The 15,234-nt window shown below is 41.2% G+C and overlaps 1 protein-coding gene across 1 annotated transcript in view; it reads left to right on the forward strand.

Moving 5' to 3' along the window:
- Window positions 1-9,287, forward strand: part of cbfa2t3 (CBFA2/RUNX1 partner transcriptional co-repressor 3) — a 38,383-nt gene extending 29,096 nt beyond the window's left edge. The window contains exons 6-12 of the mRNA XM_062423649.1: window positions 1,230-1,513; window positions 2,289-2,374; window positions 3,618-3,888; window positions 4,349-4,417; window positions 5,270-5,323; window positions 7,099-7,289; window positions 8,266-9,287. Of these exons, the coding sequence (XP_062279633.1) occupies window positions 1,230-1,513; window positions 2,289-2,374; window positions 3,618-3,888; window positions 4,349-4,417; window positions 5,270-5,323; window positions 7,099-7,289; window positions 8,266-8,646 (1,336 nt within the window). The 3' untranslated portion in view covers window positions 8,647-9,287. The remainder of the gene's footprint in view (window positions 1-1,229; window positions 1,514-2,288; window positions 2,375-3,617; window positions 3,889-4,348; window positions 4,418-5,269; window positions 5,324-7,098; window positions 7,290-8,265) is intronic.
- The last annotated feature ends 5,947 nt before the right edge of the window (window positions 9,288-15,234 follow it).

The raw sequence follows: 15,234 nt of genomic DNA on the forward strand, positions 1-15,234 counted from the left end.
TTAAAATCACAGCAGTGTCTATCCAGACTCCCAAGTTTTCTTTTTATGGGGACATATGATGCTTTATTTTTTTATTTTTTTTAAATGTTTGTTATTTTTATACTGTTCAAGTCAAAAAGCCAAGGCTTCAGCCTGCTCTACTTTCTCCTTGTGATGACATCAGATTGTAAATGCCCACAAACAGCCATCCTTTGTTGCTAAGGTTGTTCCAGGGGTTGTCTGCTGGCATATTCAGGCTCAAATGTATACTGCAGAGGGGTAGCTTGCAAAAGCTAGTCAACCAGTGCAGAGTAGGCTCATCAGGAGGGCACCTTAAAGAAACATGAGCTAAAATATTGAACTGTAAATCATGCAAAGATATACCAGTAGAGCCCCAGAATATAAAAAGGCATGGAAATGTGAATGATATGTCCTCTTTAATAAGCATGATTCAAAGGACAGCACCAGTGTTACTTTTCTTTATAGTTTTACAGAAAGCCAAACACACAGATACTGTACACTGGCAATATAGAAACAAATAAGTCTTGTTTTTTACCCTTTGATTGATGCATTCTGGTCTTTGATGGGGCATGTTTCTCAGAGTAATACACTGGACATTGCATATTTACCGTGGCAAAAGATTATTATCTTCCTTCACATATCTACATGTTGTCAAAAATAGGTTTCTGAAATTTTAGGTTCAAATTGCAGTATGGTAGATGTTGTAGGGGAGAGACATAGCTTGTGAGAAGTTGTCTGACTGTGCAAGGCTATTGCATATTGGCAAATAAACATTGAATTGTATAACAAAGATCTGTTTTGTTTCAGATAGTATACCACAGATCCCACACTTTGTTCCCACAGCTGGAAAAACGCTACAGGCCTTAATCTGTACTCAACCAGTTCAGCTTTCATTCCATGATTTGGTATTTTCATGTACTGCTAACTTTGTGAGCAGTACATGAAAACAGTCTTTGTCATATTATCACCTGCTACAAACTTCTTGTGGATATTTTCTGATCAAAAAACATTTTTGAATGAATCGCTAAGAAATAATTTCTAATGATCTGGGTCATTTTGGTGAAAGATTTATAAAAAATTGTCAGGATTTTCAGAACATTCAAGGCTTGTTTTTGTCCAACCACAATTCACTTCTACTCTTCTTTGTCTATATGTAATGCAATGTATAAGCTGCTTAGTGTTTTAACATTAAATCATGTTTTAACCCGCTCCCCTGTCCTCTTTTACAGGACCAAAGACAGCTCAGAGAGAGATGGATTGCACCCGGAGCACCTTGCCAAAAGGCCCTGTACCATCAGCCCCAGCCAACGCTTCAGTCCGAGCACGGTTCTTCCTGCTCACCCGCCTCCCAATGGCCTCCCTACACACCCTCCCAATGGCCTGCCCCACCCACCCAACCCCCAAATGGGTCCCCAGCACTACCGCTTAGAGGACATGGCCCTGGCACACCAATACAGAGACGCTTACAGACATAATGAACACCGTGATGCCCGAGACAGGCACCGGCAGACAGGTAGAACAGCTGCTCAGCTTTCACATTAATCTATAGATCTACAGGCCAGAGTTATGTGGTCAGTGGTCTGGTGTATATGTAAGTGGGGTGTATGGAGAGAACAAAGGCCAGTTGTCAGTTCAGTGTGATAATCCTTTTGGCAGTGTGTCTATATAAAGCCCACCGCCATACATGCCCATGTGCTACAACTGTGGCAACCATATATGCCTTCCTTCTGCTTTCCCAAAAGGAAAGAGCTGAACTCTTAGTCAAATTGTCTCCCTGATTTGACATGAGGCTTTTATAGCATATGGGCGAATGAGTCCCTGCCACCAGCTACTCTTTTAAAAATAAAACTTTAGTGCCATGGTCAGAAAAAACTTGTATTCTTGACTAGATGGGGCATTTTTTTAAGGCACAGAGTCTCCATATATAGCACGACATTTGGGTAGTTTAGTGCTCATAATTAACTTATTACAAGGCAAAGCTAGGCAAATTTATTTATACTGCACCTTTAAACTTACTTAAACCATAAGTAAACTCACTAGAGTAGACATACTTTACATAGTCACATACAATAATTAATCAAGTTTTCAGTCAGCTTATAGTAGGGGATGCGGGTTAGAAATTTCCTCAGGGTTAGGTTTTATTCAGAGATTCTCTGAAATGTATCTTTGTTTTTATCCAAATATCGTTCAGCAACCAGCTTCCAGCATTGCTGTTTGGAGTCAGTAACACAGTGTGCTGTTAATGTGTCATATCTGACAGAGACCTGTCCTGTGTCTTTGTGTTACAGCAGTGCATGGAGCTCGCCAAGAGGAGGTCATTGACCACCGTCTAACAGATCGAGAGTGGGCAGAGGAATGGAAGCACCTTGATAATGTACGTATCATATCAGCATGGTAGCTATATTTAATGTCAACCTCCTCTCTCTTTCATTCATAAACACAATACAGCAGTGGGGAAAAAAGAGCTAATAGGTCAGTAGGTGACTAAAGTTAGCTTTTGTGCTAAAGATGGCAAGCAGATGACAGGGACAGAAACTGTTGACAGATAGAAGAGCCTCAGTCCCAGCTGAGTTAGCGGTTAATGGAAGGCTGACCTTAGGAGGTCTGTGTCAGTGTGGTGAATTAACAACAGACAGACACCTATCTGGCTTCCTGGCACCCAACTCCATGAAGGCAAAAATCACATACACTAGACACACAGACATACACCAACAAATAGACACACCACACACACACACACGTACACAGACACACACACACACACACACACACACACACACACACACACACACACACACACACACACACACACACACACACACACACAGAAATGGGGCCCCAGATGGAGCTCAGGACCCAGCAGAGAGCAGCTCCAGCTGGGGAGAGCAGCTGAGACAAGAGCTGCAGTCATGGAGAGAACCGGCCAGGCCTGGACCCTTGCCAAATTAGAAACACTTCACTGAAATAAATATAGCTAATTCAGAGGGGAGGGAGTGGGGTGGAGAGACAGAGAAAAGGAGGCAGAGACGGAGAAGAAAGATGAATGGGAATAATGATATAGATTGAACGTCAACCATGCTAAACCCATTTAGCAGACCGGGCAGCAATGGAATACAGGGCACTGTGGAAAAAAGTGACACTGTTTACAACAGCAGGGGAAATAGAGAAAAGAGAGGAAATCTGTTGAGCTGGCAGGGAACGGAGCAGAAGGGTGGAAGGAATTGGCTCAACTTTTTCATCGGCAGCCCAGCTGTTACATTATCGTTGTTGTAATGCTTTTAGACATTGAAATTCACTGACAAGTGCACAATCCATGAACCGATAGGCAGACAGAAGCATCAGATGCATGCAGGCACACGCACGCACGCACGCACGCACACACAAACACATACACACCTGTTGGTGTGTTTTTTGGGACCGATTAAAATATTGCATAGATTTACAAAAGTCACAATTTTCTTTTCCAAACATTTTTGGACAAGTCTGTACTTTTTAAGATTGAATTTATTTGGTTTGGTTGGTTGAATGGATTGAGAAACTTTTTGGTGTAATCTCTATTACAGTGAAATGAACTGAGCAGATGGTTTTAACTTATCCATGATCCTCTCCCATTTCAGCTCCTGAACTGTATCATGGACATGGTGGAGAAGACACGCCGCTCTCTGACGGTGCTGCGGCGCTGCCAGGAGGCAGACCGAGAGGAGATGAATCACTGGATTCGACGCTACAGCGATGTAGAGGAGATGAAAAAAGGTGGGAGCAACGGACAGCACTGCCTTCCTCCTCCTCCTCCTCATCACAACTCCTCCTCCAACACAGCTAGCAGCAGCGAGGCACTGCCCATAGGAACTTCCTCGGCTGCTGAAAGGCAGACAGGCAGACAGACAGGTAGACAAACACACCCAGGGTATGCTTGGCAAAGCAAAACATTCACAGCAAGGTAGAGCTCATTTGAAAATGCTGAAAAAAAAGAAACAAAAAGTCAGTTAGACGAATATATTTCTCTTCAAATTTACAAATTTTAGATCATACTGCGAGGTAATACAGATCTGGTTGCAGCATTCTTGATCTTTAACTGACTGATTGCACCCTTATGCTACCAGCATGCTCATTCATAATCAAGATTGGTATTCACACATCCGTATTCGCATTCCTTCCCAGAGATGGATGTAAAAAGTTGATGACAGACTATTTACTGATGTTGTCACATACATAATTTGTACTGGTCCCAAAAATAGAATTGGAAACTATAGTGGATACTTCGATGTGTGTTTGTGGAGATCAAGAGTCTGTCACTATGTGTGTTTGTGTGTGTGTTATTGAGTGTGTGCTTACATTTGTGTTTCAGAGATCCACCGAGACTTTTTACACAGGCCTCCCTCAGGATATCTGCCAGAAGAAATCTGGAGGAAAGCTGGTAAGAGCCAAGCATCCACAACCCCTCCTCTCTATTGTCCTCATGATTGACCTCACACATACTAACAACATTGTTTGCACACAAACACACACAATCGCACACAAACACACACACACACACACACACACACACACACACACACACACACACACACACACACACACACACACACACACACACACAATCGCACACAAACACACACACACACACACACACACACACACACACACACACATCACACAGAACAGAATAGAGGCCTTACAGTGGTAGGTCCAGAAGGCCAGAGGATTGGAGGCCTTTTGTATCATTAGGGCTAAATGCCCTCCATCTGTCACCACTATGAAAGGCCACTGCAGTTAAAGCTGCAGTGAAAATGCAGTCACCTGGCTCAAGGCAGGCCGCAGGAGCGCAGTGCAGGTTGGAGTCGCAGCATAACTGGTCTCCATTGTTCTGAGAAACACATACTCTTAAATTTGAATACCTCTTTTTTCATTGTAATTTCTAGCCTCATGCACAGTACATAAACGTATCACTGAAGTAAATCCAATATAGACATTTAGAAATCTAGACAAAGATACATTTTAAATATTGTTGGCTCAATTTGTAACCAAAGGGGAGCAGGTGGGAGTGTTGCATTTCCTGGGCCTTCCTTCTTGTGTACTGCATGCTAGATAGAGCCAGTCCCAGGAGTCACCTGGCTCAGCTCATGTTCCAGCCCAGTCCCAGCACTATTATGTTGCAGTCATACTCCAATACCCTGTGGAGGAAAGATGCTGCTGCTGTCGGCAAAATATTGTACTGCATTTTCACCAGCAGAAAAACCTCTTTTAATTGCAGTTGTTTTTCATACAGGTACTACAAGCATCCCGCTCTCCCCAGCACTAAAGCACCTCCAAAACAAGCAGGGTGAGTAACATATCTCACTCCCAGCATCTCACCTCTACTGTGTGTGTGTGTGTGTGTGTGTGTGTGTGTGTGTGTGTATGTGTGTTTGTGTGTGTGTTTGTGTGTGTGTGTTTGTGTGTGTATGTGTCAACTCTATCTCAGCAGCCAGGTAGGCCTCCTGATGTAGCTGCTGCACCTCTTGCTTTTAATTAAAACTAGACACGTATTCTCTGGTCTGGTTCAGGTTGAGAGACTGCGGTGCTTTTGAAAAATAAGATCTGAAGTGTGAAAAAGCAGACAGAAATACCACGTCTCAGGGACTTGCCAAATCCCTGTGGAATTAAAACGTTAATATTGCTGCCCCCGTGTTTTCCATTAAGTGCTAATTGCCCCAGCATCTGCTATGCAGTCTCCTTGATAAGAATTAATTAAATTTGCAAACTAATCTTAGTGGTGCATGCATTAGGCTAGATAATTGAGAAGCCCGGGATAATGCAGATAGTATTAGGAAGGGGAGAGAAGAAAGAGGAGAAGGAGGGGTGTAAGAAAAAGAAAAAAGGAGGAGAAATGAAATGAAGGATAAAGGTAGACAGGATGAGGGAAAGCACTGAGACGTGCATCTGACTGTGACTGTATGTTGTGTTGATTGGTGGAATACTAACCTTTGTTTTACCAAACTGGAAGCATAGGAATCAAGTTCAGACATGCACACAAAGCCATGTGCACATATACACAGCAAAGCGTGGATAAGGTTCCCCCCTTGCCTATCTTTTTACACAGTAGTTTGAAACAACTTGAGTGGAGCGGTGAGGAAAAGTGACAGTTATTTATGAGTTCCCTCTCAAACAAACACTGACTAAGGGAACAGGGAGCAGTGGAGAGAACAGTGTCAGTCTCACTTCTTACTTGGTTGGCCTAACAAACCTGGAAAGCCACTTGTTTGTGTGTCTTTTGTGTCTTATATATATGTGTGTTTTCTTGGCACATCTGGAGGAGGTGGAAAAGGAGGAAGAAAAGTAATGTTGCTATCTTTCATGGCAGAAGAAAATTACATTTTAGAGGAATTCATATTTTGTGATCACAATATACCACATTAGCATTTGATTAATAAATAGTGTATATTTGGTAACCTATTTCTCAGGAGTATAACGCCCTATGAGAAATCATGTACTGTACATGTGTTGTTCACCATGAGGCCAACAATGAAAGATGGCAAAATGTAATCACTCCTGCCTCTCACTGAGAGGGGACTGCGGGAAGTTTCTATTTTAGACTGCCATCTGGAAAGGAGACTACACACCTGCCTGTTGTAAAAACACAGCCTCCTCACTCATACAGTACTTCTGCTGGAAGGACAAAAGGCCGCACGATAAAATCTACATTGCAGGAAGCCCTGCAGTGAAGATATGCATCCCCACTTCTGGGGAGATTATTCATGTTGCACTGTACACTCTGTCTAACAATTTCTATTAAAATTATCCTGATGACAAGAGGACAATCATGCAAACAGGGAATCCCTGGATGTTAGATGAACAGCCAAGTTGGTGACAAAACTTGGGAGACATCTGCTGTTGTTAAATTAATTATTGAAGTCTGTCTGTTTCCCTTTTTTCTGGCAGAAAGTTTTAAATCTTGGATGGTGTACATCTGTTCACTGAGCTACAACAAGAAGGCAGCTTAAAGAGCCTCAATAAAGGATGACAGAGTAGGCAGAAGCTCTAACACCTTACTCTCTCTCTCTCTCTCTCTCTCTCTCTCTCTCTCTCTCTCTCTCTCTCTCTCTCTCTCTCTCTCAGAGGAAGCAGTGAATGAGGTGAAGCGACAGGCGATGTCAGAGCTGCAGAAGGCGGTGTCGGATGCTGAGAGGAAGGCTCATGAGATGATTTCAGCAGAACGCTCTAAAATGGAGAGGGCGCTGGCCGAGGCCAAGAGGCAAGCCTCTGAGGATGCACTAACAGTCATCAACCAGCAGGAGGATTCCAGTGAAGTGAGTATCACAGACCCCCCACCTACACCTTGTTCCTCTCAAATGTTCTTTAATTCGGCACTCTTCAGGTTCCTTGCCTTTCTTTTGTTCCAGCCATCTACCACAACTCCCTTTGTCATCTTTACCCTTTAAGTTTTCCTGTGTTGTGTAATCCTAGTGGATCTCTGACAGTAGCTTTACTGCTGCATACAGCTGGCTTCTCTCTGGTTTGGTGCAACACCATGTTGTCATCAGTATTGCAGAAGCAGCCCAGTTGTCTGTGTAATAAAGGCAGACAGACACAGATGATTGGAGCAGTGTGCCAGGCAGAGGCCATTACAGAGCAGTAGACCACCACCTGCTGGTAACACAAACCAGTGGCCTTGGATCAGGACCTAAAAGCCTAAAAACCAAATCCCTATGTAATGAGAACAAACTAAATTTAGGACAAGAGACATAAATCAGATTACAGAAGGGACTCATTATATTATTCAACACACAATTAAAGGATAAGTTCACAATTTTTCAAATCTCTCTGAAACAATAGTCAGGTGCCAGTTTGAACATTGAAACAGGTTTTGCTCGTTAATCATGGATACTGTCCATGGACACACAAAGGGGAACCTACAAAAAAGACAAAAACTTTAGAAGATATCCACTTGATTATAATAATTTGGACTGTTAAATCCTTTAAGGTTCAGACTAAATGTTTAATACATTTTTGCATAAAACTAGGCCTGTGGATTTTGTCCTCCATAGGACAGGAAAGCACATTAAGAAGGGATTTTTTCATTTACTAGTATGAATAGGAGGAATGATTACAGAACACAGAGCCTTTCAATATTCATCCGAGCACCTGACTGTTGTTTTAAGACAGATTTTAAAAATCGTGAACCTATATATTAAGGTCAGTCAAAAAGAGAAAACTCTGTGATATCCTGGAACAAAAAAAGAGATTTATTTTTATCGACCCACTCTCTCCCCACTGTCTCACCAGAGCTGCTGGAACTGCGGGAGAAAAGCCAGCGAGACCTGCAGCGGCTGCAACACAGCTCGCTACTGCGGCTCCTTCTGCCAACACAAAGACTGGGAGAAGCACCACCACGTCTGTGGTCAAGGCCTGCAGGGGCTACCAGGGGGGAGCAGTGTCCCTCTAGGCACCCCCTCTTCCTCCTCAGCGTCCTCCAGTGCACCACCCACCCACTCGGAGAGCACCCCTCCAGGACCACTGTCCCTAGCAGGCCAGAGCAGTATTGCGGGAGGGGCTGGTAGTGGCAGTGGAAGTGTTTCTGCCAGTCCCAAAGAGAGCAGTTCCAGCAGTGCCTCTCGCTCCACAACTCCAGCTACCCCCGCCCTACTAGAAGCCACCTCTCGCTGATGTCTAACCCTTGACCCTTTTCATGCATACTAATGCGACAGTGCCCGCACTCCACACAAAACCAAACTGAGGAATCTTCATCGCACACATTTCCTTTCCTCTTCCCATTATGTCAGTCCTTGTTTCCCTCTTATCTTAAGCTCTTCTGAAAAATCTTCTCACTACCTGATGACAGACTGGTTTGCTCAACTTTCCCCCATAATACTAGTTCTGTCTTTCTCTCTTTCACAACTGCAAAGATTTCAGCCTGGGGTTCAGTGTAATGTAATACATGAAAACTGCAGTGTCTCACATCTCTGTGTTCAGTAACAGAAACATATCAGATGTGTTTGCTGAGAACATGAGCTTTGACTTGAAGATGTGCCCTCAGTCATGTAAGCATTGTAAATTATGTCCGCATAAGGACATAAGATAAGGGCTGTGGTAAACATCATCGATAGGGGGGATGACTAGACCGATTAACACTTGGATAGGATTTCCCTTTAATTTAGCACCAATGAAAGAACAGTACCCAGCCCTGATATGTGCACTACCAGTCCAAACAGTTCACTGATGGGGCACTTTGTCTACAGTGTCCTAATGGAGACAGGAAAAGGACAAATTATGTTTTTTTAATGGATGAGGGAAGGGGAAAAACCTGTGATGCGATTTTACTCTTCAGAAACACAGCTTAGTATTTATTAAATATTTCTTTCTGGCTTTAAGGGAAAATAAAGAAAAGTCCAAATATTCTAAATAAATAATAATGATGATGATGATGCTGATGATAACGATAATATTGATATGAAAATAAATGAATTTTAAACTGCTAACTACCTTGCTAGCAAGCCAAGAAAATCTACACCGGACTCACCTCTCTGCACCATTGTGAACCCAAATGAATTCAAAGATGAAAAATAACATGATCCAAACCTTTGTATTACACTGCCAAAGTGAGTAAGTAAGCGATAAGGAGAAGCACTCATCTTATAACCAAACGCAAAGCAACATCACCTCCTCAGCAGATAAGCCAGCCCTGAGAGAACCAGGTTGCATAGAAACTGCATAACGGGACCCAGAGATACTCAGACAGTTAAAACTAAATAAACTGACCTGCTTTGATCTGCAGCTGCAGCCTGGAACAAAACTACAGCGATTCCTCAGTGATGGCCCAGACTAGTGAATATGGACAATGCTGTGAACTTGCCTCCAAGAAAGACTTGATGAAATGGATGGAAACCCTGCCACAGTGTGATTTTTGTGAATGGTAACAGAGAGGGTGGAGAGAGAAAAAGAGGAAAGGAAAAGCTACACAGCCTCAAAGGACACGAAGATACATAAATGGAAATGGAGCTGCCAAAAACCTCAAAACAAGCTTGAAAACGTTGTTCCAAGAGGGAATTGCATACCATGGACATGTATGGGAAGATTGTTTTTTTTAAAGCTCCAATGGCGAGGAGATATTTCAAGGAATTGCTGTTACCTTTACATTCAGTCCCTCCTTTTCCAAAGCATGATAAACAGATGAAAGAGCCTAGTGAAGGGTGGTGTAGACTTGGTTCTCCTCTCTCTTTCTACCTCCCCTCACCCCACACCTCCCTTCTATGCTCTTCCCCGACTACTTGACTCAAGTCCGCCCCAAACCCCAGCCTGCTTTGGACAAAGCCTCAGAGCAGTCATGTGGTGAGGGATCAAACCTGCTTGTAGATATTGTTCCTCTTTTCATTTTTTCAATAATGTCTCTTGTCGCTGATGTCCACATGTGCTCCCCGTTGTGTATATCCAGAAAGATGAACTTTTGTTTTGGTTTTGTTACCTTTCATTTTCCTCTTTTATTTTCTGGGCTGAGCAGTGAAGTCACAGCAAGGACACTTGTTTATGAGAGGAAGCCCCCCATAGTACTTATTGTTTGATTTGTTGTATCTATATTAATGAGATGAAACCCCTCTTGTAGAATATTTTGTATTGCTCGCATTGTAAGACAGTGAGAGGACAGAGGTGCAATATGAAGAGAATTCAGCTACTGATGGAACCTCAGCAACTGCCCATAGGGTGTCATATAATATAGATACATATAAATATATTTAAAGTAACATCAGTAACTTAATGTGAATGTACATAGTATTTAAAGAGGTCCAAAAATGTGTTTGCCAAATAACAGAAACCTTTAAAGTTTAATGTCCAGAATATCATTTTCTCACAGTACATTTGTTTCTCAAATTTATCAATTCCTTTTTTACCCTTATACAATTTAAACACTTTAAATTTTCATTGAACTCAAAGTGTCATGTGACCCTGAGTGGAGGAGATTGTTGGTAGCAGAGGTAAAGTGGCTCCATAGAGGACCACAATGGAACATAGCTGAAAATAGATGAAAACAGATTAAGGATGGATGGACTGTACAGGACTTCTAGAGCATTAATTAATTAGGCCTTAATTTACCATCTTAGAAAAAATAATTCTGCAATTTGCTTTTGTTTTGCTTTTGCAGTAAAATCCTGTTATTGTCCCGTACTTCATCCATCCCAGGTCAGTTTACATCCTGCAGGAGGGGACTCAACAGTGGCTCAGTTTCAAATTTAGTTACTTCATGCCAAATTTGGGACATGTCAAAACTTGTCTATTGACTCAATGTGAAACATCACCATCCTTCGGCCTCATGTGCCACTGTAGTGACCCTCTCTCTTGGTCCTCATCATCCTGTGTGTGTGATTAGGTGTGTTTGTTTTCCCCAGGTGCAGAACAGCCGATTACTGTAGGGTTAAATGATATGCCAGTGTTAAGCTACACTAAAGCTAACCTTGAAGCTTATTTTGATACCCCAATCTTTTAATTGTTGCTTTGTTTTTATGGATTATTGTTTATTTGTAAAGATGTAATTTGAGTATAAGCTGAAGATCATAGACAGCCATGAGGGTAGCATCACCCCTTTAGGGTTTATTTGAATTTTTGGCCTTTTTTCAATATGTGACAGGCAGCATACGATCACCAGAGGTTTAACTCACTCCAACAGAGTGCCTGTGGCAGTCATGCTCAAGCAAATTTCACAGTGATTAACCTTACACAGTTAGCCTCATAAACACTTGGACCAAACTTGGGAGGAAAAGATATCTTTATATTATCAGTGGGTGGCATAGCAAAACATTAAAACGTTTCTTTTGTTGCTTGCTTTCAATCAACCACAGATTGTTACAATGAAAAATTACTCCTTTATTTTTTACTATCTGAGATATATAATTCAAACAAGATAAGCTGCAAGGTACCCCTGCATCTGTGTGTAGCATTTCTGTATGTGTGTTATAATTACCTTAATTTGGTTTTGACCTCAGCCTTTTTGTGTCATTTGCTTCTTCCCCCCCTTGTCTAATTCCTCCTCCACAGACCACTCCTCACAACCCCCCCTCACACACTTGCTACCTCCTTTGACCATACAGCTAACCACCAGGAGAGGTTGACCTGGACTTTGAAAAGCTGGGCTGAGAGCAGACATGGAAATGCAACACTCAAAACTGATCATATCTCTCTGAAAATGCTAAGGAAATTGAAAGGAACTGCCATTACTGATGATGTGGAGGACTATTTATTACCATCAGACCTCACCTTTTCGATCATTTCCAGCTAACAAAACAGATACTGCTGGATTTTTAGTAAAAATCTTTATATTATAACATAGGGTACACACACAGTCAAGCGTGCATATTACCAAACTGAACACAGCATCAACCATGACATGCCATTTGTTGTCCAAAACCAATAAAAGCACAGACCAAAGTACTCCTGCATCGCCATAGTAGGCTTTGACATAGTGTGTATTGACAGACCAGAAATAATAAGGTTAGAAGCTCCACTATACCAGTTAACCAAAGCGTCTGAAATACACACGCTCAGAGCACAAGAGTGAAGGGTGCGCTCATGTTTCAAATGTGTAGAACTCACATTCAAGCAATCAAAGCGCTTGTTGTGCACATATTGAAAAGTGCTTCTGTAAAAACAATAGCGGCATCTCCTTCAGAAAGCCTATACTGATTGGGTGTTCTCACAGTTACAAAGCCTTGCAGAGATAAAATGAATGCATGGTGGGCATGTGTTTTTGTGTGAATGAGAGTGTGTGTTTTTGTAAAAAAAAAAAAAAAAAAGAAAGAAAGAAAAAGAAAAAAAAGATCCCTTTTCTTCATGCCTCTGTACTAACTACTTGAAACCTTCAGAGCTTTAATGAAACATCCCAGACAGACTATAGTTGCAGAGCAATTCACAGTTTGCAGCTTTCTGCAGTAAAACATTGTGTTTGTGTAGAATATCCACATCAAAACAATGTTATAATGACAGTTCCTTTCAATCCTGAGTGCTTTGCGTGTGCATCCTCATCTGCAAGTAAGCCCTCAAACAAACAAAGCCAAACCCAATAGACCACTTATTAATGACCAAAATGCAACCAAAAGCTACAACTATTTTTGCTTTGATTCCTCTTTGGTTCATGTTTTTGAGTTATCTCCCGGCATTAGAGAACTTTCGGGGTCGAAACTGTCCTTCACTGAGATTCTCCCTCCTGATTTCATTCATCAGGTCAAACCTGTTCTGTTCAGCTGGGTATGTAAGATACATTAAGTCATGAAACAAAACAAGATTTGTACCGATGTGTCATATACTTTTCCCTGCACTCTGTGAAGATATTGTAGATGGCAAACGCATAAGGGCTCTGCTGTTGTGAACACCATCCAAGGGTCTCCCAACACTTTACAGTCATAGCAGTCACTTTTCTATTTGTTTAACTATGTACATGATATGGGCAAAACGCATGTTTAGAAAAGACAAATATTAGCAGGTTGGCATTTTGTCTCTCCCTACCCCAACCAGTAACTCTACCAATGAAGTTTCAAGGCTCATCTGAAGCGATGGTGACACGTCCTCCCTGTGAAACAGGCACTGATGAAGTAGGAAGCTAAAGTGGCAAACAGTGGATACAGCACTTGTTTTCCCGAAAAAAAAAGCCATGGCTCAGGATGGTCCTGTTTTTACCTTTACATAAATTGAAAAAAAAGGTTTATGTTTTTTTAATGTGTAGGGAAGCATTCTATACTGTATTGTGCAATACATTGTTACAGAAAAAAAAAAGTTTCTGTAGGAAAGGTTGGCGCTTTGAAGATTTTTCTCCTTTTGTTTTTATTTCCCTCTTCAAAAGGTCCTGTTGCCGTTTTTAGATGAAGTAAACTGTGCCAGAAGAATTAAATTCTGATTTGTATTTATTTCTTGCATGCTTTCCTCCCCTGTTGCTACCGCTCTTTAACTGTTCGCTCTGTTGGATGTGTGAAGCTGTAAAACATTCTAATTCAGGTTATTGTCTGTGTTGAACAATGTAACTGTGTAATTAAAACATGAAATGAAGTATTCATCACTCTTGATGCTTTTCTTCTTTAAATGCAGGCTTATTCAGAGATTGTACTCCCAGAAAATAAAACAAAAATCAGTTATTATTGAATCATCACTAATGCAAAGTTTATTATATAAAAAAGTCTTATCACATGTCACATACATGTCACATACAGACAAACAAAACAAATCACACATTTAAAATGTGGGATTCTCGTCCCCTTGTATTTTTGAATTGGATTATTTTGTTCTACACCTGATGGTTTTTTTTCTATTTGCATAAAAATTTACAATATTAAATTTTAAGTACTGTAATGTCATTTTAGAGTAGTTGTGTGCGCTACTGTTTAAAAGGGTACTCCAGCTATTTAATATTGCATGTTCCCTAAAGTTGGGGAACTCATGAGAGAGCAACAGTGGCAGAGATATTCTGACCTTTAAATTCGGGACACTGAATCCCATGCTTCCCATAGTCAGTGATGAAAAGTAACTATGTACATTTACTTATCGTACACTAAGTGCAGTTGTGAGATACTTGTACTTTGCGTGACTATTTCATTTGATGCTACTTTATGCTTCCATTTACTACATTTCAGGGGGAAATATATACTTTCTACTCCACTACATGTGTTTGACAGCTTTAGTTACTTTTCAGATGTGTATTGGACACAATGGATAATATAATTATAGTAGTTTTAAGATACAACACTATAACGCTATAAACTATAATGTAATGTATTGCATCTTTTTGTTAGACCCTCCCTCTGTAATAAGCAGGTGTCTTCCCAGGCTGTCATTTCTACAGTTTTACAAAAAACAAAGTTTTGGTCCACTTAGGCCTGCTAGCCTTCTCCTGAGCTTTTAACTGCATCTTACTGTCTTCCTCAGAGGATGGAGTTTACTCCGTTGTAATGGAGATAGTTTAGCTAGCATCACTTCAGAGCCACTGAAGACCTTATACAACTGTCTTTCCATGAAATGAAGTGGTCCGCATTAAAACACATTATGTGCATTATGTTCAAAATTGTTGTCTTGAAAAGGAAAACAATAACCCACTTTTTCAGGAACCTCTTGTAGTAGGCTACTGTATCCTGAAATATGCTAAATCTTACATAGTTTTAGCATTCTTGGAAGATAGCGAGTTTAAATGATATGAAATGGTATGAAATGGGGTTTGTTTTTAGTTTTTTTTAAACTGGTATTACTACACCCTGTGATTAAACCTGCAGTGCAGAACTTTTA

Source organism: Scomber scombrus, chromosome 1 (genome assembly GCF_963691925.1).
Source record: "Scomber scombrus chromosome 1, fScoSco1.1, whole genome shotgun sequence".
NCBI lineage: Eukaryota > Metazoa > Chordata > Actinopteri > Scombriformes > Scombridae > Scomber > Scomber scombrus.